Source organism: Delphinapterus leucas, chromosome 3 (assembly GCF_059928025.1).
Source record: "Delphinapterus leucas isolate spDelLeu-1000000601 "Yukka" chromosome 3, BTC_Dleu_Yukka2, whole genome shotgun sequence".
NCBI lineage: Eukaryota > Metazoa > Chordata > Mammalia > Artiodactyla > Monodontidae > Delphinapterus > Delphinapterus leucas.
In genome coordinates this window covers 111132668-111157379 of record NC_143131.1, presented here as the reverse complement: position 1 = coordinate 111157379, position 24712 = coordinate 111132668, and the positions used below count along the sequence as shown (strand labels likewise).

Sequence of the window (24712 nt, the reverse complement as noted above, 5' to 3'; positions counted from 1 at the left end):
AAAGGCTGACATTGGCAGCAACATAGCTCAAGGACCCTTCTGGAACAGTTGGCCTTTGGGAGCTCATCAGTGCCATCACCACTCTCAGCCGAAGGCATGATGGGGGCAGCAAAGAAAGAGCAAATGACTAGAGTAAGTTGGGGACCACAGGGGTTAGGGAAAAATCCTAAGAAATGCCATGAGCTACTTCTGACTTCACTGCCTTTTCTTCCACAGGCAGCCAGAAGCAGAATTTGCAGGGACTTCTGAGTCATGGACTGTGGCTTCCCCTCCATGCTCTCTGCCTGCAGTCTGAGGAACAGCCTCTACTTTCACAATGCTTGGCTTCCAGAAGGGTGACAGACTGGCTTCCAGAAGGGTGACAGACTCACTTGCGAGGCTAGGACAAAGGATTTGTGATGACTGGAAGTTTTCATACTCCATGCACTTGTCAGCCACAAGTCACAGTCAGCTACCTCTAATCAGTACCTCTTTTCTCAAGTAACAATGCCTGAGGACACTGGAATGATGTCACTTGCTCAGAGATCCCAATGGGGCTCTTGTCTTACTCCTACTACATACATGTGGAGTAAGGAGGCACAGATGCTGGGGACATCAAATGTCCAAACATACAAAAAACAACACACACACACACACACACACACACACACGTCTGTTGGGGCAGCACTCAAGACTCCCCTGAAGGGTGACAACCCCCAGAAGCAACACACACAGGGTCTCCAGAACCCTTGTAAGCCCCTTTGAGGCTCAAGCGGGGTTTGCTGCCATACCAGGACCTGTGCACCCTGCCCTTCAGCCTCTTCTCTGTGAACTCTGCCCTCCTGCCAGGTTGTTTCTTGCTGTTCCAGACTTTGCATCTGCTGAGCTCTATACCCCAGACTCACTGAGAAGCCTCCTCCTCCAAGAAGCCTTCCCTAATCCTTGAACCCCTGATCCTGACACTCAGTGAACCCGGGCACCCTGGAGCCTATAAAGAAGTGCTCTTTTCAATGTCCTGCTTGCTCAGTTCTGCTGAGACTACAGGGAGTTAGAGTGCCAGTGTCGGAGTATGATGCAAAGCACATCCACATGCATCAATAAACATCACATCATACATCCAGCTTTAATGATTGCAAGGTCACCAGGGGACAGACAAGGCCACCCAAAAGGAAAATCCAAGGGGCTGGGGCATGAGAAAGGTTTTCATTTTCTGCTGAAAAACATGAATAGGGGGCTTCCCTGGTTCCTATGAACTAAGGTTGTATGCTTTAACTAAATCTGGCTAATGACATTTCCTTAGAATATCCTAAAACATTCCAGGTCAACAAGTCACCCTGAATGGATCTTCAGATGCATGAATCCTTAAAGGCTAGTAGCTAACCCTGAGCAAAAGGTAAGCAATTCTTTACGGGGAATGACCGTAAAGTCATTTAGGGGTGAAGGTGGGTGGGGAAGGAGTAACTGGGAAAAGGAGCAAGAGACAGTTTTATAGCCATGCTTCCTTTAACTTAAAAAGTTTGAGAAAGTAGAGGGGCATTTCCCCTCTCTCTGAATAGATGCCAAAAGGCTGGAGGAAAAATGGTGACAGCTCCTTGGCCCAAGCTCTAGCTCTAGTCCTCAGCACTCCCACCCCCACCTAAAGTCTCTGACTACTCAGAATCTTAGAGTATCTACAAGGAGTCGCCAGGGCCTTCTTGGCTTCCTCTCTAAGATAGCTAACAGGATGGGCGGCCAGCCTGACACCCGTGCTGCGATGTCCATGATCTCTCTGGAAGTCACCACGAAAAGTTCTCCGGAGCCACCTGGCTGGACGATGACCATCGCCAGTGTGTAGTGAGTCGCGGAGAGGGAGTGACAGCATCCAGCGCTCACCTTGGCGGGTGGAGTGCACGACCTTTAGGACTGTTAAGGTCCTGCCTACTCCCCGATCCCAGGCCCCGGACGCGGATCTGGTACCCACCTCGGTCACGATGGTGGACAGGTAGATGTCCCGGTTGAACTCCCAGCCATCCAGGCAGCCCTCTTGCTCCAGCTGCTCCAGGTCCACGTCGCGCCCCGGCTCCAGCCCGAGCGCCGAGAAGTTGACGATCGTCGCGAGCCGGTAGCGGCGGCACCTGTGAGGCACCTCGCGGCCGTCCTGCAGCTGCAGCGGGAGGCTGTGGTTGCGCCACACGCTGCTCAGGTTCGCTGTGTCCGGCACCCGACAGTGGTGCTCCGGGGTCGCCGACAGGAAAACGGACGACAGGCCGTTGAAGCCGTTGGGGATGATGCTGGCGCTGAGCAAGAAGAAGATGAGGCGCTGGAAAGGGCCCCACTCGCCCAGGAAGGCGGTCACCTCGTCGTAGTCCCGCATTCCGCCCTCAGTTGCCCGCGCGGCGCGCGGCCAGGCGTCGGAGGACGCGGCGGCGCGCGGGGGCGGGGCGCGGCGTGCGCGTGCGCTGTGGGCCCCCACTGCGCGACCGAGAGAGAGTCGGACCGGGGAACGGCCCGCCGATTGAACGAGATCGCAAGCTCCTGGCGCCGCCGCTGCAGCCCCGCCGAAGCGACCGGCCTTACATAGTGCGCAAGGCAGGGGCGGGCTCTGGGCCTGAGCCTCCAAGCCCGCCCAGGCCGCTGGTGGTGCGGCGCGGACGGGGGCGGAGCTGGGCCGCGCGTGACGGGGGTGGGCGGGCCCGGGCCGCCGCGGGCACCTGGGGCTCGGACCCGGTCTCTGCTCCCGCGTGGAGTCGGCCTCGGCGGGCCTCGGTGGGCCCATCCTTGAATTTACATCCGAAGGTGAGGAAGGCCGCGAGACTCGTGACCTTGGCGGCGTTTGAGGCCGAGCTCGCTGGCCCAGCGCGGAGCCCGGGCGAGCCGGAAGCTAGGCTCAGGTATTAAAAATACTGCATCGCCCCCCCACCCCTTACCGAAGCCAAAAGGGGCACTGTGACCGGCCCAAGGTCTCGTTGCTGGTTTACTGCCCTTGATACCGCCCATTTTTGTAAGAGTGACCAGGATTATCTTGAAACCGGAACCGTTAACTACCCCAATGGAGAGCCTGGGAGCAAGGACTTAATTCTAATCCAAATGCCCTTTTCATATTTTGGTCTGTAACAAGCCCTTTTGTTGTCCTTTAACTTCAAACAAATGTAAAATTTTAACTTCGAGATTACTGACGATCCCAGCCTAGGATTAAATGTTCCCCTCAGGTTAGTTATTTCTGTACAGAGTTAAGAGTTGAAGGGTAATTCAAAAAAGCAACTAGGTGATTCTAAAGCTTCACTGTCCCATAGAATAAATACCTACATTTGTAATTTAAAATTTTCTAGTAGTCATATTAATAAAGTTACCAGACTTAGCACATAAAAGTATAGGACACCCATTTAAAATTTGAATTTCTGATAAACAACGAATTTTTTTTTTTTTTTTTTGGCCTCGCCCTGTGGCTTCCGGCGTCTCAGTTCTCCCACCAGGGATTGAACCCCGCCCACGCCAGTGAAAGCCGGGAATCCTAACCATCAGGCCACCCAGAACTCCCAAACAACAAATAATTTTATACTAATAAAATATGCGCAGGGACATATGAAATTCAGATGTATTGTGTAGGGCAACCTTACATAATAAAGCCAAAAGAAATGGGTGAAATTAATTTTAATAATATATTTAATCCAATATATCCATAACATTATTATTTCATAACATAATCAATATAGAATTTATTGAAATATTTTACATTCTTACATAAATAAGATCTTATATTTTTTAAATTTTCATACTAAATCTTAAGAATCCAGTGTGCATTTTATAACACATTTCTCTTTGTGTTAGCCACACTTTAAGAGCTCAGTAGCCACATGTAACTTGTGGGCTATCTTATTGCACAACACTGTTCTAAGGCCTTTTAGAACTAGGGTTGCTAAATTTAACATTGGAGCATTTTCCTTTTTATAATAATGGTGGCTTAGTGATCGAAAGAGAACTAAGTGCACACTTTTAAATGTAATCTGTTGGATAAACTATTTAATAGTGATTGTATTCTACACTGAAAATAAAAAGGGGGAAGCTAACCTTGCCAGCATGTTTTACACAAAGAAATAATCATTTCCATAAAGCACAGATTTCTTTTTTAATAAATTTATTTATTTATTTATAAATTTATTTATTTTTGGCTGTGTTGGGTCTTCATTGCTGCCTGTGGGCTTTCTCTAGTTGCGGTGAGTGGGGGCTACTCTTTGTTGCGGTGCGCGGGCTTCTCATTGCGGTGGCTTCTCTTGTTGTGGAGCCTGGGCTCTAGAGTGCAGGCTCAGTAGTTGTGGCACACAGATTTAGTTGCTCTGCGGCATGTGGGATCTTCCTGGACCAGGGCTCAAACCTGTGTCCCCTGCATTGGCAGGCAGATTCTTAACCATTGCGCCACCTGGGAACCCCCACAGTAGATGTTTTTTAAAAATTAGGCTAAAATTCTTAACACAGGTCTTAGTCATTTCCTTTATACTTACTATCCAATATTCCTGCCTCTTAAAGACACCCGGCCAGGATTAAATGCGCTTAATCCTTTCTAACATCTTATCTCAAGTAACAGTCCTTTACTGGAACTAACAGAAAAGGAAAACCAAGCTTCTTGAACATAAACTTTTATTCTCGTATCAACTCTCAAAATTGTTTTAATATTTCAAAGTAAACGAAAGCTTCTATGAGAAAAATGCTGACCTGTGTCCAGACCAAACAAGGTGAAAAAGTCTTATTTTAAGAAATATCAGTTGGGCATCAGAAAACAGTCCTGAAAGGGTTTGGAAACAATTCACCAGGCTACCAAAGAAGCTGCAGATCCTGAAAAGAAAACAAACCATTTCTCATAAATGGCTTGTCCACATGCACAAAGCCAGGAGCAACTCAGGGCCTTCCAGTCCTTGGTGGGGCAGGGATTACTCTTTGAATGTTATTTGAACTGCATCTTTTATTTATTTATTTATTATTACTATTTTCTAAATTATTTATTTATTTATTTTTGGCTGTGTTGGGTCTTCGTTGCTGCCTGTGGGCGTTCTCTAGTTGTAGCGAGTGGGGGCTAGTCTTCCTTGCAGTGCGCGGGCTTCTCATTGAGGTGGCTTCTCTTGTTGTGGAGCATGGGCTCTAGGCACGCAGGCTTCAGTAGTTGCAGCACTTGGGCTCAGTAGTTGTGGCTCGCAGGCTCTAGAGCGCAGGCTCAGTAGTTGTGGCACACGGGCTTAGTTGCTCCGCGGCATGTGGGATCTTCCCGGACCAGGGATCGAACCCGTGTCCCCTGCATTGGCAGGTGGATTCTTAACCACTGCGCCACCAGGAAAGCCCTGAATTGCATCTTTTAAAAGAGAGTTGAACTCAGAATCTGAGAGAATCAGTTACCTGAGGCCCTTTAACCCTCAAAATTCTGAATTGGGATGTTCCTATTTTACAAATAAGAGAAAATAAAACTGATTTATATGGTAGATAGCAGATTCAGGGTTAGAACCCTAGATTAAAGGAATTAAAATGTTAGCAGATGTGGTAGTTGGTCTCCAAGCCAGCACCCTATGATCCTTGAATCCTGGTATTATGTAACAAAAATCAAAATGGAGTCAGTATTGCTAAGAGAGCTTTATAAAATGGAGGCAGAGGCCATTAAAGAAGTGTGATTTATGGACATCTCAGTCTGGATGGAATCTGACGTTTTGACCTGATGCAGTCATCCAGAACACCTACCAGAAACTCAAGCTAATTACTGGGACCCTTACCCTAAATTAACTTGTGATAGTCTATCTACTTATCAGACTCCTACCCTAAAACAACTCATGATTCCTTAAAGACAATTATTTTCTGACATGCATCAGAGTCAATTATAATCCTTGCCAGGCAGCTTTTAACAGCCTTCGTGGCTTTTTGTCTGTATAAGCCCCTGACTCTTTCTCTTCCACGGAACACTCCTTCAGGGTTACCCTAATCTGTGTCTCCCGAATTGCAATTCTTTTTTTAAAAATTTATTTTTATTTTTTAAATATATTTTTTATGTGGACCATTTTTAAAAAGTCTTTTTTGAATTTCTTACAGTATTGCTTCTGTTTTCTGTTTTGGTTTTTTGGATGTGGGATCTTAGCTCCCCAACCAGGGGTTGAACCTGCACCCCCTGCATTGGAAGGTGAAGTCTTAACCACTGGACCGCCAGGGAAGTCCCCCAAATTGCAATTCTTAAGACCCCAAGTAAACTCTTTTCTTACTTACAGCCTCCTGCATTTTTTGTTTTTTGGTTGACAGTATTCATATCCTTGTGTAGGCTCCTCCCACTTCATACCAGGATTGGTCTGTGTGACCAACAACATATAGCACAAGTGATGTTTCTTCACTTCAGTGATTACATTACAAAGTGACTTCCCTCTTAGATATTTTTCCCTCCCTCTCTCTCTCTCTCTATCTCTATCTCTTTCTTTGGGAGAAGCAATCTGCCTGCCATGTTGTAAGCAGCCCTTTGAGTGTCCCAGGTGATGGCAAAGAATGAAGACTTCTGCCAACAGCCAATGAGGAACTGAGGTGCTCTGACCTGATGTGAGTGAGCTTGTGAGCGACAACTTCAGCATTAGTTGAGTCTTTAGATGACTGAAGACCTAGCCAATAGCTTGACTGCAAACTCATGAGAAACCAGAACCACCCAGCTAAGGTAGCTCCCAGATTCCTGAACTTTATCAATTGTGAGAGATAAATGTTCATTGTCTTAAGCTGCTAAATTTTGGGGTACTTTGTTATGCAGCAATATATAACTAATGCACAGATTATTGAACAATATGTTGAATAAAATACAGAAGAATAAACATCTATAACTCCTTGATTTGTTTTACCTTCTATTCAACAGAATTTTTAATTTATTTCCCTGACAAGAGACAGCATAGTGTAGCATAACCTCTGTATAAAGATCAGTATTCAATTGCTGACTCCTTCAAGTCCTAGCTTGGCAAGTTTTTATTTATTTATTTATTTAATTTATTTTTTGGCTGTGTTGGGTCTTAGTTGCGGCACGCGGGATCTTCATTGAGGCATGCGGGATCTTTTGTTGCAGTGCGCGTGCTCTTCCTTGCAGCGCACAGGCTTCTCTCTAGTTGTGGCGTGTGGGTTTTCTCTCTCTAGTTGTGGCACGCGGGCTCCAGAGTGTGTGGACTCTGTAATTTGCGGCATGTGGGCTCTCTCGTTGGGGCGCGCGAGCTCAGTAGTTATGGTACGTGGGCTTAGTGGCCCCATGGCATGTGGGATCTTAGTTCCCTGACCAGGGATTGAACCCGCGTCCCCTGCATTATAAGGCATATTCTTTACCACTGGACCACCAGGGAAGTCCCTTGGCCCGTTTTTAAAGCTTTCCAAGCCTCAAATTCCCAGATGATAGTGCTTAGCTCAATGCCTAGGACACATTAAGTGTGAAATAAGTATTAGCCATAATTAACAGTTTTATTTTGATTACTGACTCTAAAGAAGCACCTTTGGACGTGTCTGTAGGTTGTGTGGGATGAAGTAGTCAGTACTTACTTGCCTGAGGAAGAGGAAGCCTCCAAAGAAAGAACTCCTTTGAGGAAAAAAAGAGTAGAGGGTCCAGGCTTAGTCCAGTATTAGAGCTTCTGCATCAGAATGGAGGAGGATTCAGAGGGTCTGTCCAGCCTCTGCTGTTGACCCCACAGGTCGTGTATGGATTTTATAGAAAAGGGACCTTGAGTAAAATTTGAAATAGCTATTTTTGCCAAGATCTCTATGAGACATTGTTTGCGTTGGCCTCATAACATCCGAGTGTGACCCAAGAGTGAAGGAACAGGAATCTATCCACCTCATCAGACAACATCCCAAGTGGCATGTCATTACCTATGCATATCAGCATTTTGGTTACAGTAGAGCAGCTGCATCTGAGCTTGGCATAGCAGGACTTCAGGTGTCAGTGGGTATGCAGCACTTTTGTGCTGTTCTCCAGGGGTCCACTACAGATACATCTCAGAAAAAAAAAAAAAAAAAAGAAGATAAAAGTCTTTGTTCATGAGCCCAACTCTGGTTGGAGGTTTGACTTTGAAGGAGATTGGAGTTGCACAAACAGAAGGGCCAGAGAAATCACATTTGTACTGTTATTATGATTCTACGTTTTAATGCTAGTCTATTTTGGCCTGGACAGATAGGTAACTAATCATGAAGAGAATGGGCCTTGAAATATTCTGCAGACTAGAAAATTATATAATCAAATACTTTGAACAATTTTTTAAGGACTTAGATGTCCAGACTTTTCCTTTGAATGAGTATAATTTCCAATGTGAAAACCCACAATTTGGCTTCAAGAGACACATGCGAGTTTTAAAATCCCATATAAATAATTACTGCCACAAACTTGAGTGGGGGTAGGAATGTAAACTTGTTCCCTTCAGGTATACCTACATAAAGTGAGATGTGAAATAGGCTGCTTCTATTTTAAAGGCTGGTTATCACATTCTAGAATAGATGGAAAAGACATTGGAGACAGCTAATGTTAGAAATACAAGTTTTCCCCAAAGGCTTTTATGTATGTATGTGACACAGAAGGAAAATGAGTTCATTAATGTTATTTACTTCTTCGTTCATTCAGCAAATATTTGAAAAGGTTGTTATGTGCCCAACCCTTTTCTGGGAATTGAGAAAAGAAACAAGATTTCTGTTCTCACGGAGTTCACGTTTTAGTTGTGGGATGGTGCTACTGACAATAAACTTGTGAAGATAAATAAGAATTTCAAATAGTGGTTAAGTGACAAGTAGAGATAAAAGAGCATGATGGTGTAAAGAGTGACAGTCAGTGGGTGGCTACTTTAGACTGGTGAGTGAATATTTTTCTGAGAAGGTGATATCTGAGCTGAGACACAAGGGTGAGAAGGAAACTATCATGTGAGGAATTGGGAAGACAGTGTTCCAAGCAGAGGAGCAGCAAGTGCAAAGGCTGTGAAGTGAGGGCATGCGCTTGGGGTGTTGGAGCAACAGAGAGAAGACCAGCGTGACTAGAACATAGTGATCAAAGTGAGTAGTGGTGGGACATAAGGTCAGAGATGTTGGCAAGTGGCCAGATCATCTAGTGCCTTGTAGACAGTGGCAAGGAGTTTGAATTTCATACTTGGTGCAATGAGAAACCATCAGAGCATTTTTAAGCAGAGAAAGGATAAGGTGTGATTTCTATCATTAAAAGAGTGCTCTGCCTCTATATAGATAATTGACTGTAGAGGACAAGCATGGAAACAGGTCAACTGGTTAGGAAGCTATTGCAGCATCCCAGGCAAGAGCCTTGGATGGCCTGAAGTAGAGTGGTATCTGTGGAAGAGATACATGGATGAATTCAGAATACATTTTGCAAGCAAAAGGTAACATGACTTATTATTGGATATGGGCATGAGAGAAGAAATTAAGGATGATTCCTGGATTTTTGGCTTAAGCAATTTGGTGCCAGTTTTTGGAATGAGGAAATTGGGTGGGATAGGGGGTTTAGGAAATTAAGAGTTTTGCTTTATTTTAATTAAAACATTTTTTATCATGGTAAAATACACATAAAATTTATCATCCTCTTTTTAAGTGTATGGTTCAGTGGCATTAAGTATGTTCACATTGTTTTACAACTATCACCATTATCCATTTCTAGAACTCTTTTCATCTTGCAAAATTGAAACTCTGTGTTCATTAAACAATAACTGCGCACTCCTCACTCCCCCCAGCCCCTAGCAACCACCCTTGTACTTTCTGTCTCTATGAATTTGACTGTTCTACATACCTCATATAAATGGAATCATACAGTATTTGTCCTTTTGTGACTGCTTATTTCAGTAAGCATAATGTCCTCAAGGTTCATCTGTGCTGTGGCATGTGAAATAATTTTCTTCTTCTTTTTTTTTTTTTTTTTTAGTGGTACGCGGGCCTCTCACTGTCGTGGCCTCTCCCGTTGCAGAGCACAGGCTCTGGACGCGCAGGCTCAGAGGCCATGGCTCACGGGCCTAGCCGCTCTGCGGCATGTGGGATCTTCCTGGACCGGGGCACGAACCCGTGTCCCCTGCATCAGCAGGCGGACTCTCAACCACTGCGCCACCAGGGAAGCCCTAATTTTCTTCCTTTTTAAGGCTGAATCATATTCCACTGTATGTATGAGTAGTATTCCACAGTTTGTTTTTCCATTCATCTGTCAATGGACACTTGGGTTGCTTCCATCTTTTGGCTATTGTGAATAATGTGAACATAGGTGTATAAATATCTCTTCAAGTCCATGCTTTCAAGTCTTTGAGTATATACCCAGAAATGGAATTTCTGGATTATATGGTAATTCTATTTTTAATTTTTGGGGGAACTGCCATGCTGTTTTCCATAGGGACTGCACCATTTTGCATTTCCACCAACAGTGCACAAAGGTCCCAATTTTTCCACGTCCTCCCTGACACTTGTTATTTTCTCTTTTTTATAGTAGCTACCCTAATAAGGTGTGAGGTGATATCTCATTGCGATTTTGATTTGTATTTCTCTGATTATTAGTGCTGTTGAGCACCCTTTCATGTGCTTATCAGTCATTTGTATACTTTCTTTGAAGAAATGTCTATTCAAGTCCTTTGCCCATTTTAATTGGGTTTTTCATTTTTTTGTTGTTGTGTTGTAGGAGTTCTTTTTATGTTCTGGATATTAACCCCTTATAAGATATACGGTTTCCCTTAAACAAGATAAAAAAGACAACCCTCAGAATGGGAGAAAATATTTGCAAACGAAGCTACTGACCAAGGGTTAATCTCCAAAATATACAAACAGCTCATGCAGCTCAATATCAAAAAAACCAAACAAACCAATCCAAAAATGGGCAGAAGACCTAAATAGACATTTCTCCAGAGAAGATATACAGATTGCCAACAAACACATGAACAGATGCTCCACATCACTAACCATTAGAGAAATGCAAATCAAAACTACAATGAGGTATCACCTCACACTGGTTAGACTGGCCATTATCAAAAAATTTACAAACAATAAATGCTGGAGAGGGTGTGGAGAAAAGGGAACCCTGTTGCACTGTTGGTAGGAATGTAAATTGTTACAGCCACTATGGAGAACAGTATGGAGGTTCCTTAAAAAACTAAAAATAGAACTACCACATGACCCAGCAATCCCACTACTGGGCATATACCCCAAGAAAACCATAATTCAAACAGAGGGACTTCCCTGGTGGCGCAGTGGTTGGGAGTCCGCCTGCCAGTGCAGTGGACACGGGTTCAAGCCCTGGTCTGGGAGGATCCCACATGCCGCGGAAGAACTAGGCCCATGCGCCACAACTACTGAGCCTACACTCTAGAGCCCATGAGCCACAACTACTGAGCCTGAGTGCCGCAACTGCTGAGGCCCACAACTACTGAGCCTACACTCTAGAGCCCATGAGCCACAACTACTGAGCCTGAGTGCCGCAACTGCTGAGGCCCATACGCCTGGAGCCCGTGCCCTGCAACAAAAGAAGCCACCCAATGAGAAGCCCGGGAACCACGGCGAAGAGTAGTCCCCACTCGCCACAACTAGAGAGAGGTCCGCGTGCAGCAATGAAGACCCAAGGCAGCCAAAAATAAAAATAAATAATTAAAAAAACAAAAAGAGTGATGGACCACCATGTTCATTGCAACACTATTTACAATAGGCAGGACATGGAAGCAACTTAAGTGTCCGTCGACAGATGAATGGATAAAGAAGATGTGGCACATGAATACAATGGAATATTACTCAGCCATAAAAAGAAATGAAATTGAGTTTTTGTAGTGAGTTGGATGCACCTAGGGTCTGTCATACAGAGTGAAGTAAGTCAGAAAGAGAAAAACAAATACCATATGCTAACACATATGGAATCTAAGAAAAAAAAAAAAGGTTCTGATGAACCTAGGGGCAGGACAGGAATAAAGACACAGACGTAGAGAATGGACTTGAGGACTCAGGGTAAGCTAAGACGAAGTGAGAGAGTGGCATTGACATATATACAATACCAAATGTAAAATAGATAGCTAGTGGGAAGCAGCTGCATAGCACAGGGAGATCAGCTAGGTGCTTTGTGACCACCTAGAGGGGTGGGATAGGGAGGGTGAGAGGGAGACGCAAGAAGGAGGGGATATGGGGATATATATATACGTATAGCTGATATACTTCGTTATACAGCAGCAACTAACACAAGAATGTAAAGCAATTATACTCCAATAAAGATGTTAAAAAATATAAATATATATGGTTTCTAAATATTTTCTCCCATTCCATAGGTTGCCTTTTTTTACTCTGTTGATTGGATCCTTTTATGTACAGAAGTTTTTAGCTCTGATGTAGTTCAGTTTTATCTATTCTTTTGTTGTTGTTGCCTGTGCAAACGAGTTTTATTTTAAATATAAAAATAAACTGATATTTAAATATATTAATATTTTAAACCTAAATTTAAATATAATTTTGGAGACAGTTGGACATACGAGTCTGAAGATCATAGCAGAGGTCAGAATGAGATATAAATTAGAGAGTTATCCACATGTAGATGGTATTCGTAACCACAGGTCTGGATGAGATCAACCAAGAGAGAAGATGCATAGGAACACATAGGTCTCCTTATGGGATACAGTCATACTGGAGTAAGATGCCATAAGAGAATATCAGAAGGTTTTGACTGAGTTAAATTTGGATAATATAAGTTATTGAAGATCTTAATCTTCTGAGCTAGACGCCAGGTTAGAAATTAGAAATTCCTGGGCTTCCCTGGTGGCGCAGTGGTTGGGAGTCCGCCTGCAGATGCGGGGGACGCGGGTTCGTGCCCCGGTCCGGGAAGATCCCACATGCCGCGGAGCGGCTGGGCCCGTGAGCCATGGCCTCTGAGCCTGCGCGTCCGGAGCCTGTGCTCTGCAACGAGAGAGGCCACCACAGTGAGAGGCCCGCGTACCGCAAAAAAAAAAAAAAGAGAGAGAAATTCCTGGGAAAGTATCATCCTCTCTGCCATTGTATTATTACAATAATAATACTAACAATAGCCCAAGACATCATTTAGTCCTCACAACAGCTGTATAAGATATTCTTATTGTCCTCACTTTACAGATAAGGAAACCGAAGTAAGTAATTTACCCAGTGATTATAGTAAGTATGTGGCAGGGCCAAATTAAAACTCTGGTTGGTCTGCCTCAATAGTGGTCTACACTATTAATTATTAGTCTCATTATTCTGAAAAATGAAATCTAGCCCTCGGCCCTTACCAACTGACTACATTCAGTCTCCTTAGGTTTCATATCACCATGGTCACGTCTTTGTTAGCGGTGAATGGTCCAAGAAAGATGGTACTGATCCTACCACGTTAGGTAGGCTGATCTGCCAGTTTCTTCTTTTGAACACTCTGAATCTTAACACTGTGCCAGGTTCTCATACACCAAAAAAAGGGAAAGAAGGTTGATGGACATGGCATACTAGAATCAACAGAAGTTGTCATGTTTTGGGGACTTCCCTGGTGGCACAGTGGTTAAGAATCCACCTACCAGTGAAGGGGACACGGGTTCGATCCCTGGTCCGGGAAGATCCCACATGCCGCAGAGCAACTAAGCCCGTGCACCACAACTACTGAGCCCACGTGCTGCAACTACTGAAGTGCACACGCCTAGAGCCCGTGCTCTGCAACCAGAGAAGCCACCACAATGAGAAGCCCGTGCACTGCAACGAAGAGTAGCCCCTGCTCTCCACAGAGAGTGAAGAGAAAGCCTGCACACAGCAACGAAGACCTAACGCAGCCAAAAAAAAAAAAAAAAAAGTCATGTTTTTATTCCCTTTCATCTTCAATCTAGATATTACAGTCCTTTGCTTCAATCTCATTTCCTCCATTGTCTTGTCATTCTGCTCACCTGTACTGCAAATCCTAAAATCCAACCGTCTGTGCATTTCACTCCTGTCCTGAAACACTAGAGAAGATCACACAACCATGTGAATTGTTGTCTCTACAAATTTACCTTTTCAATCACAGCTGGACTTTCACCCCACTTGTCACTCTCCCAACCCACATGTTCCTCCAATCCATCAATGATCCTCCTTCCCTTCTATCTTAATTCAGGAGCAGATTGAGAGTGAAAAGTAAAATGGTTTGACTTATCTTGGGCTTAGATTTTGCAAGATTGGTAAACAAAAGGACTAGGGTAGTGGTGTGAGTGAATCGAGGGGATTGTGAGGTATAAACTGGAAGGGAAAGGAAAGGATGTCAAGGTCAGAGATAAAGGGTTGTGAGGAAAATAAAAGGTTCTGGAATGAAGTGGAGTTGTTGTGACTGATGACGGGGCCCAGGGTGTGTCCTTGACAGGGAGGGATTATAGAACTGGTAAAGGTCAAGTACTATGAGGATGTGGTATAGGATTACTCATCACCCTGAGCACAAAAGTCATCAATACCTCAGGTCAGATTCCAGAGAACTCACAGAATGTGGATAAACAACTGGCAGATTGCTGATAACAGAAGGGCACAGCATAAACCTCAGAGGAGACATTTTATCTATGTGAAAGTGAAGAAGTTAACGGTGGGGAACAAAGAAAATCCTGAGACCTTACCTGGCTTTGAAGTTCATAGGAAGTGGAAAAGAAAGAGCCTCCCTTTGAGAGACAGGACCATGAGGAAGTGGAGTGCTCGGGGCGGGGGGAAGCTGGATCTCTGTCAAAGCGGGGGCATGGAGAGAGCAACCAGGGATATTCTTTTTTTTTTTTTTGGCACTTATTTATTTATTTACTTATTTATTTATTTATGGCTGTGTTGGGTCTTCGTTTCTGTGCGAGGGCTTTCTCTAGGTGCGGCAAGCAGGGGCCACTCTTCATCGCGGTACGCGGGCCTCTCACTATCGTGGCCTCTCGTTGCGAAGCGCAGGCTCCAGATGAGCAGGCTCAGTAGTTGTGGCTCACGGGCCTAGTTGCTCCGCGGCATGTGGGATCTTCCCAGCCCGGGGCTCGAACCCGTGTCCCCTGCATTAGCAGGCAGATTCTCAACCACTGCGCCACCAGGGAAGCCCCAGGGATATTCTTGATGGAGGAAAGCTGTCTGTTCACAATGGAGTGGGGGTTTCAGAGGACACAGTAGCAGGGAAGTAAACAGTGGGAGGGTGAGACAGTGGGCTATGCAGGGACAGGGAGCACAGAGGGGAGTCAGAATGAAAGTATTTGACAAAAGGGATTAAATTTGCAGTGTTGGAGAGAGATGGTTTCCAGGTTCTCAAAATCAGGTTTCAGATGTTTCTGTGCCAATGCAGAGGCACCGGCTGATGGTAGTTCAAATCCTCATAATTTTTTTATGACCCATTCAGCAGTCTGTTAAATATAACCTCGTGGTAAGGTAATTCACCTCAGCAGAGCAAGTTTGACTTGGTCTAAATAAGCGTAGAGGTAACTGCTGTTCAAGCAGAGTGAGAGGGGAGATAAAAATGCCCAGGTCCAGATGGGAGAAAATGACTTTGACCTGGCTATCACCTCCACAGAGCTCAGCTCCAGGTCGGGGCACTGAGCTAGTTGCTGAGGCCACAAAGGAAGGAGTTTATAATCTGGCCAGACTGAGCCCATGGAGAGCTCCAATTTTACATTCTTCATGTTATTCATCTTTGCTTCCCAGGACTTTGCACTTTATAATCACATAGAAGTTTAAAAAGAAAAACTTTTATTGAGTTGACACTCAATAAAATTAAAATAAAAAATATTTTTAATATTTTAACTTCTATATGATTATAAAACTATGTTATTTGTGAAACAATTATAAAGTATGGAAAACTACAGAAAAGAAACTAAAATAGAAGTCATTTATAATCCCCCATCCAAACATATCTACTATTAATACCTTGAGAGATTTCCTTCTAGTTTTTTTTTTTCATGCCTTTTAAACAGTTTATTCATGCATGCATTCATTATTTGGTCAATACTATTGTATACTTTTAAAAATACTTGCATTATATCACAAGTATTGTATCGTGTTATTAAAAATAATTCTTAAACTCTGTTTTTAAAGGCTGAATAATATTCTTTCATAAAAACACACCGTTATTTATTTAACTATTTCCATACAGCTTTTAAAATTGTGATAAAAAATAAATTTTACCATCTTACCAATTTTTAAAAAATTTATTTGGTTACACTGGGTCTTAGTTGTGGCAGGCAAGCTCCTTAGTTGCAGCTCACAGGCTCCTTAGTTGCAGCTTGCCTGTTCCTTAGTTGTGGCATACGAATTCTTAGTTGCAGCATGCATGTGGGATCTAGTTCCCTGACCAGGGATGGAACCCAGGCCCCCTGCATTGGGAGCTCAGAGTCTTAACCACTACGCCTCCAGGGAAGTCCCCATCTTACCAGTTTTTAAATGTACAGTCCCATAGTATTAAATATATTTACATTGTTGTGTACAGATCTCTAGAACTTTTTCATCTTGCAAAACCAAAATGCACTAAGCACTAACTCCTCCTCCTCCCTTTTCCCCTCTCCCCTCACCCTTGGTAACCATCTTTCTAATTTCTATTTCTATGATTTTGACTGTTTTAGATACTTCCTATTAGTGGAATCATACAAAATTTGTCCTTTTGTGACTGGCTTATTTCACTTAGCATAATGTCCTTGAGGTTCCTCCTTTTTTAAGGCTTCATAACATTCCATTGTATGTATAAACCACACTTTATTTGTCCACTCATCTGTAGATGGACATTTGGGGTACTTCCAGCTCTTTGCTATTGTGAATAATGCTGTAATGAACGTGGGTGTGCAAATAGCTCTTTGAAATCCTGCTTTGAATTATTTTGGATGTATACCCAGAAGTGGGATTGATGGATCATATGATAATGCTATTTTTTAATTTTTTGAGGAACCTCTGTACTGTTTTCCATAATGGCTGTACAATCTTACATTTTCACGAAAGGTGCACAAGGATTCCAATTTCTCCACATCCTTACCAATATGTGTTTTCTGTTCTTTTGATAGCAGCCATCCTAATGGGCATGAGGTGGTACCTCATTGTGGTTTTGATTTGCATTTCTTTAATGATTAGTGATGATGAGCCTCACATATGCATGCTGGCCATTTTTACATCTTCTTTGGAGAATTGTCTATTCAATTCCTTTGCCCCTTTTAAAATCAGGTTATTTGGTTTTTGTTGTAAAAGTTCTTTTTGTATTCTGGATATTAACCCTTTATCAGATATATGATTTGCAAATATTTTCTCTCATTCCATAGGCTGCTTTTTGTTTTGGTGTTTCCTTTGACACTCAAAAGGTTTTAAGTTTGATGTAGTCTTATTTGTCTGTTTTCGCTTTTGTCACCAGTGCTTTGGTGTCATAGCCAAGAAATTATTGCCAAATTCAATGTCTGGAAGCTTTTCTTCTCAGAGTTTTATAGTTTTAGGTCTTACGCTTAGGTCTGTTTTGAGTTAATTTTTGTATATGGTATAAGGTATGGGTCCAATTTCATTCTTTTGCATGTGAATATCCAGTTTAAAAAAAAACATTTTTTGAAGAGACTGTCCTTTCTCTGTTGTTTTTTGTTTTTGGGGGTACGCGGGCCTCTCACCGCTGTGGCCTCTCCCGTTGCGGAGCACAGGCTCCGGACGCGCAGGCTCAGTGGGCATGGTTTATGGGCCCAGCTGCTCCGTGGCATGTGGGATCTTTCCGGACCGGGGCACGAACCCGTGTCCCCTGCATCGGCAGGCGGACTCTCAACCACTGCGCCACCAGGGAAGCCCACGAATTGACCATTCAGTTAAAAACATGCAAGCCATCGGGGACCTTGATAAACGCTGCTCTGGTGAAGAGGCGGAGGCTAAAACTTAATTGTAGTTGGCTCAAGAGAAAATTGGAAGAAAAAAACTAGCAGTAGCAAATATAGAGCTCTCTTTTGAGGAGTTTTGCTGTAAAGGGATAGGGAAAGATGGGGCAGTAGTTGAAGGCAGAAGTGGGGTCAAGGGAGAGCTTTTTCAGCATTGTAGAAATACCAGCATGTCTGCATGCTGAATGAAAAAGATCCAGTAGAGAGAGAAAAGATTGATAGATTGATCATGGGGCAGACAAGAGAATTAATTGCTGGAGCAATGTCCTTGAGTAGGTAAGGAAGGGGGTGAGGGCACCAAGTGCAGAAACACACACACACACACAGAGAGACAGAGAATTTTGTGCTAGGAACAGAGACCATTTATCTCAAGTAATAAGAGAAAAGACAGAGTGTATGGGTACAAATGCAGTTAGGTTGGTGGATTAAGATGGTAAGAGCTTAAGTGAAATAGGAAGCAAAGGCACAGCTGAGGGTGAGCGTGGGGGAGGAGATATTAGAGTTCTGAAGAGAAAGGTCATTAAGGATAGAGAATGGACCAGGGCAGTGGAGCATGACTGTCAGTCAGCAGTAAGATTCCTCTTGATGACTGATGATTAATTTTAAATGAAACCAGTCAGCATGTTTTGCATATTTTTTTCCCAGCTACATCTAGCTGTGCAGGTACTGGTGGAAGTAGGAGGGGGGCTGTATTTAACCAGCCTTGCAGTTTGCCTGATAGAGTAAGGTGGATTAAGAAAGGGGGCAAGGAAGTTGATTATAATGATTAACTTTTTTTTTTTGCGGTACGCGGGCCTCTCACTGTTGTGGCCTCTCCCGTTGCGGAGCACAGGCTCCGGACGCGCAGGCTCAGCGGCCATGGCTCACAGGCCCAGCCGCTCCGCGGCATGTGGGATCTTCCTGGACCGGGGCACGAACCCGTGTCCCCTGCATCGGCAGGCGTACTCTCAACCACTGTGCCACCAGGGAAGCCCTATAATGATTAACTTTTGAGTTCAGTGAGATGTGAGATAGAGGAAAACATCTAAGTCTGCTAGGCACTTAGACTAAATATATGCATTATCTCCCCACAATCACGCCATGGAACTGCTTAGCCTCCTTTTACGGATGAAGAGGCTGAGATTTAGGAAGACTGAGGCATATCCCGGAGATATTGCGGGTCCAGTTCCAGACCACCGTAATATCACAGTAAAGCGAGCCACAGGAATTTTTTGGTTTCCCAGTGCATATAAAAATTATGTTTACACTATACTGCATTCTGTTAAGTGTGCAATAGCATTGTGTCTTAAAAAAAAAAAGACAAACCAATGTACAAACCTTAATTTAAAAATACTTTATTGCTGGGGCTTCCGTGGTGGTGCAGTGGTTGAGAATCTGCCTGCTAATGCAGGGGGCAAGGGTTCGAGCCTTGGTCTGGGAAGATCCCACATGCCACGGAGCAACTAAGCCCCTGAACCACAACTACTGAGCCTGCAGTCTAGAGCCCGTGAGCCACAGCTACTGAAGTCCACGTGCCTAGAGCCCGTGCTCTGCAACAAGAGAAGCCACTGCGATGAGAAGCCCACGCACCGCAACGAAGAGTAGCCCCTAGCCCCCGCTTGTGCAACTAGAGAAAGCCCGCACGCAGCAACGAAGACCCAATGCAGCCAAAAATAAAATAAATAAATTTATTTAAAAATACTTTATTGCTAAAAAATGCTAAACATCATCCGAAAATGCAAGGTTGCCGCAAACCTCAATTTGTAAAAAATGCAGTATCAGTGAAGCACAAATAAAGCAAAGCACAATAAAACAAGGTATGCCTGTATAACTTGCTCAAGGCTACACAGCTGATAAATGACAGACCCAGAATTAGGCCCAGGAACAATGGTCTCCAAAGATGCACTTAACCGTCTTACTATTTGCCTTAACTGGAGTATTAGCTGGTACTTTTAAATTGATGCATAAACAGAAAGGATGCTGTGTCCAATATATTTTTCCAATTTGTGTTAATTTTAAGATTTTTGGTGTACAGAAATTTTTTAAAGTTTATAGCAAAATCTATTTTACCTTATCTTTAATTCCCTATCCATCCTTAGATTAAACAATCACCTGTATTTTCTTTCAGCTTATTTATCTATTACTTTTGAATCTTTAATCCATTTAGAATTTGGTATGTGTTTTTGTTTATTTTTAATTTACTTATTTTTATTTATTTATTTTTTTGGCCGTGTTGGATCTTCATTGCTGTGCAGCCTCTCTTCATTGCGGGCCTCTCACTGTCGCGGCCTCTCTTGTTGCAGAGCACAGGCTCCAGACGTGCAGGATCAGTAGTTGTGGCTCACGGGCCTAGTTGCTCCGCGGCATGTGGGATCTTCCCAGCCCAGGGCTCGAACCCATGTCCCCTGCATTGGCAGGCAGATTCTCAACCACTGCGCCACCAGGGAAGCCCTTGGTATGTGTTTTATGGTGAGATGCTATTTTTCCCCAGCTTATCAATTGTCCCAGCACTAGTTTTGAAAAATTTATCCTTTTCTTGATAATTTGTAATACACTTTATCATATGTTACAATTTTATAAACATTTGGGTCTGTTTCTGGCCTTCCTGTTTATCTTTGTATTTCTAAATCTGAGGGAATATTTTACCTTACAACTCTTCTTTTCCAAAAATTTCTTAGACAATCTTGCCTATTTGTTCTTTCAGATGCCCTTTAGAATTATTTTTTAAGTTCCTAAAATACATCATTGAAATATTAATTTTAATTATACTAAAATAGTGAATTAATTTGGTAAGAATGCAGGTTCACAGAATTCATTCTACACATTCAAGAATGGCATGTCTTGGGCTTCCCTGGTGGCGCAGTGGTTGAGAGTCTGCTTGCCGATGCAGGGGACACGGGTTCGTGTCCCTGTGCGGGAGGATCCCACATGCCGCGGAGCGGCTGGGCCCGTGAGCCATGGCCACTGAGCCTGTGCGTCCGGAGCCTGTGCTCCGCAACGGGAGAGGCCACAACAGTGAGAGGCCCGCGTACCACAAAAAAAAAAAAAAAAAAAAGAATGGCATGTCTCTAACTAGAGAAAGCCGGTGCGCAGCAATGAAGACCCAACGCAGCCAAAAATAAAAACCTAATAAAAATACAAAACAAAACAAAACAAAAAAACAGCATGTCTCCACTCAACTCTTAATTAAATGGAATAATTTTTTCACTTAGGTTTTATACATCTGTTTAGAGATTACTTCTAGGTATTTTATGTTCTTATGATTATTAGGAATGGAACCTGGTTTTTTCCAGTATATTTTCTAGCTGGTTATTTTTAGTACATAGAAAGTTGCTGATTTAGGGACACTTCTTATATGACTCCACTTAAATTGAAACTCTTAGGTACTAGATTTAATTAATTCTCTTGGATTTTAAAAATAGAATATCATTATATATTCCTTGTAATATTGATAATTTTGTCTATTTTCTAATAGTTTTACTTCTTATCTATATTTTATATTATGATTATAGTTACTAAAACTTACCCAAAAATGTTGAAAAGATGTTAAAACATGTATCCATAAAACTACTGTTAATGGGATGCTTCCAGTGTTTCATGTTACACTCTAACATGCAGTGTAATATTGGCTGTCAGTCTGAGACTGATATTCATAAGCAAGTTCAGGTAGTTGCCTTGTAGACCTAATTTTAAAAGTAGTTTATAAAAATCAGGAATATATCTTGAATTTAATCGAATACTATTTTGGCATGTATTCATCTACTTGGTCTTTGAACTACCAAAGAGGTAATTCATTTGTATACTTGTTGCCTTTTTATAAACAGATTTTAAAAAGTCATCTCTTACTATTATAAAATATAAAACACCCATACAAACAGCAGTAAAAGGCAATTATCACATCCTTACTTTTTTAAAAAATTTAGTTTAATTTTTAAAAATTTTGACTGCGTTGGGTCTTCATTGCTGTGCGCGGGCTTTCTCTAGTTGCGGTGAGCAGGGGCTACTCTTTGTTGTGGTGCGCGGGCTTCTCATTGCAGTGGCTTCTCTTGTTGCAGAGCATGGGCTCTAGGTGCACAGCCTTCAGTAGTTGTGGTACGCAGGCTCTGTAGTTGTAGCTCGCAGGCTCTAGAGTGCAGGCTCAGTAGTTGTGGCGCATGGGCTTAGTTGCTCTGTGGCATGTGAGATCTTCCTGAACCAGGGATGGAACCCATGTCCCCTGCACTGGCAGGTGGATTCTTAACCACCGTGCCACCAGGGAAGTCCACATCCTTACTTTTTATATTTAGAAAAAGATTTAAGAGCATTTTATACTTTGGTGTTTAAAAATTCAAGTGTCTATGTTTCAAACATAACATTTTCACCACGCTAGTGTTACAAAATATTTTAATTAAAATGAATATCCTCAAATGCCTGTTACATGCAAGAAAGCACTACAGTAAGCAGCACTGCAACGGATAAAAAGATAAGCAAAGTTAGGTCCCTGGCCTCCTGGAGGCTTATAGACATGTTGTGTGTCGGGGGGGACAACTAGACAAGAGCCCAACTGAGTGAAGGTAACAAGTACCAGAAGAGCACAGAGGAGTGAACAGTCGCTGCTGGTGGGAAGGAAGTTCAAGGAGCGCTTCCTGAAAGGCAGCAGGGCCTGTTCTTTGCAGGACAGGCAGCTACTACTGTCTGGCAGGGTAGGTGGAAAGGTGATCCAGACAGGCCGCATCAGTGGGGAAGATAAAGGCACTGGGTGGATGAAGCTGTGCACCTGAGTCCCCAATGACAAAGCATAAACTATTCTAAGATATTCTACTGGATTTTAAAGTAACAATCAAAAGGTGGGATCAATGTGTCAGTAGGATATAAAATATGTGTTAGAAATATGGCAATATAAAGAAAAATTCTGAGTTAATCAGAAAAGTTCCAGATAAAGATCTTAAAGAAATAAGGATTGTTTACCAAGATGTTACATCAAAGGTTCCTTTGAAAAATATTTAGATAGTGAATATTTACATTTGGGGATAATTAATTTTAGGAGATGATGCCACCAAGCAGCATATTAAAAACTAGTGGCTGCCTATTCTACAGGTGCACCATTGCACTGATATGTTAAAGGGTCAGTAGCTTGTCACGTGCTGCTCCAAAAGGAGCCGCCCTTGGTGAAAGCATGCTGCCCAGGTCTCCAGGACGAACTTCTTGCTATGTTTTCATGTCAGCATGCCTAAAATGTGATGAGACACAGAGCTGACACTCATCTTCTGAGTTTATGCTAATACATTATCCCATTAGTGGCTTTTACCTTTTACCTTGCTCATTCCTGGAACCAGATGCACCCCTGGTTGAAGAGGATACAACTGCATACCAGATTTAGGAAGGGATGTATTAAGGGAAAGAACTGTTTTAAAAGGCTCTCCAGATTCTTGGCTTGGACAGCCTTCTTCCTGGGTGCTGACCCCTCTTGGCTATGGGGCACACAAACCACCTCTACCAATCTAACTAGTTTGCAGTTTTCCTGATTCTCTATTTACCAAAAAAAGGTCTCTTAAACCAGTCTTAGTGAACAGAAAGCTTAGTCAAGTGTTCACAGAGAGCACAAATGTGGACCATTCAACAGGCTGTGAGCCATAGCTGCTGAAATTGCAGCTAGGAACTGCCTTGGTTCCCTTCTTAAAGGCTGACAGGCCATCTGAGCCAGGCTACTTGATCTCTTGCTGCATTTCACTTGTAAAATGCTATTAATATCTGCCATCAATTCCTCTCAAAGTAGTATATAAAATTTCCTGGATAGGAATACTCCTTATAATCATTTGGCTACAGCAGTGTATGAGTTCACTTCAAAAACTACTGTAATTTTGAACTTGCTGGTTTACTCACTCACACACACACACCCAAGCCTGATAGTTGTGTTAATTCAATGACTTCTTTAAAAATTTGGATAGTATTTGTATTTGGAAATGCATGTTAATCTTTATATGGATTTACCAGTCCTTGACCAACACGTTTTGTAAAAATCCTGCAAACCCATTTCATCGAATTAATTAGTACGGAGGATTTTCTGGAAATGGTTTGTTTTTTAAAATAAGGAGCTTATCTGTAAGCGTGGTCCAGAGTTTGCCATATGACAAGCATTTCTTAATAGCAAGGTCCATTTTAGTGTTAATCTTCATAGGCAGTCCATTTCATCAGGAAAGGCTTTAGTGTCTTCATAGTCTTAGGATCTGTTTTTCAGTTCACCAAATAGGGTGGGAATTTTATCAGAATGAAGTTATTAGAACTTTGGGATTTTCTTCTTTCTCCACTGAATCTTTTGTTTTTTTCCCATATCTGAACCTGAAAATAAGATAAGTGCTAAAGAAAATTAAATATTTAAGACTCGCCTCCTCAAAATGCCAAACTGACACTGAAAAACATTTCTCCAGTCAATGAACAGGTAATTATTTTAACTCTAATAAGAACCTCATGAGTCTAGAGCTAGTATTCTATGATTTTATAGTTTTCCTGAGGAAAGAATAGAGTGGTAAGCATGAAGTTCTTGGTAAGTTAAAGTTGATATTGAAGTAGTTTTATCATTAGAAGAAACAACTTATAAAAAATGGGCATCTTTCACTATACATGTTCAGTTTGGGATCAGAATCCACTCACATATAGACTTTTATCATGGCTACACACTAAAAACACTTTATCTTATATAACATCACAAAAGCCATATGAACTATTTCCATATAACAGATGGGAATACTAAGGTTTAGTGAAAGGTAAGCAAATTTCCCAAGTTTATTCAGTAGATTTGGGATTTGAGGCCATTCAGTTTCACTCTAGAATCTAAACTTCTCCTACCATACCATTAGTCTTTTAAATGTTTTCCAATCTATGATGTCATAGAAAGATGTTTGATTTTTGTCCCTGGTTCCTGACATAGAGCTTCTAAATCCCTTGTAATTTTCTGAGTGACAAGGGTAATAGTGTCTTGCCTCTTATTCTAATGAGGTGACTCAGTGGGT

General features: G+C 42.6%; 2 protein-coding genes and 1 long non-coding RNA gene across 6 annotated transcripts in view; 1 reads left to right on the top strand and 2 right to left on the bottom strand.

The window, feature by feature from the left end:
* SLC22A5 (solute carrier family 22 member 5) overlaps positions 1 to 2638 on the bottom strand; it is a 29009-nt gene extending 26371 nt beyond the window's left edge. The window contains exon 1 of one of the 3 annotated variants that reach the window (XM_089909304.1): positions 1940 to 2638. In XM_089909304.1, coding sequence (XP_089765430.1) covers positions 1940 to 2332 — 393 coding nt within the window. In that variant the 5' untranslated portion in view covers positions 2333 to 2638. The remainder of the gene's footprint in view (positions 1 to 1939) is intronic. The other 2 variants (XM_022588754.3, XM_022588753.3) reach the window with 2 other exon arrangements.
* The window catches only part of LOC111182413 (uncharacterized), a 43392-nt gene continuing 20831 nt past the window's right edge, over positions 2152 to 24712 (top strand). The window contains exon 1 of the long non-coding RNA XR_002646742.3: positions 2152 to 2849. This is a non-coding gene — a long non-coding RNA (uncharacterized LOC111182413). The remainder of the gene's footprint in view (positions 2850 to 24712) is intronic.
* The window catches only part of SLC22A4 (solute carrier family 22 member 4), a 56879-nt gene continuing 46818 nt past the window's right edge, over positions 14652 to 24712 (bottom strand). For both annotated transcript variants that reach the window (XM_089909305.1, XM_022588755.3), the window contains one exon: positions 14652 to 24041. In XM_089909305.1, coding sequence (XP_089765431.1) covers positions 23966 to 24041 — 76 coding nt within the window. In that variant the 3' untranslated portion in view covers positions 14652 to 23965. The remainder of the gene's footprint in view (positions 24042 to 24712) is intronic.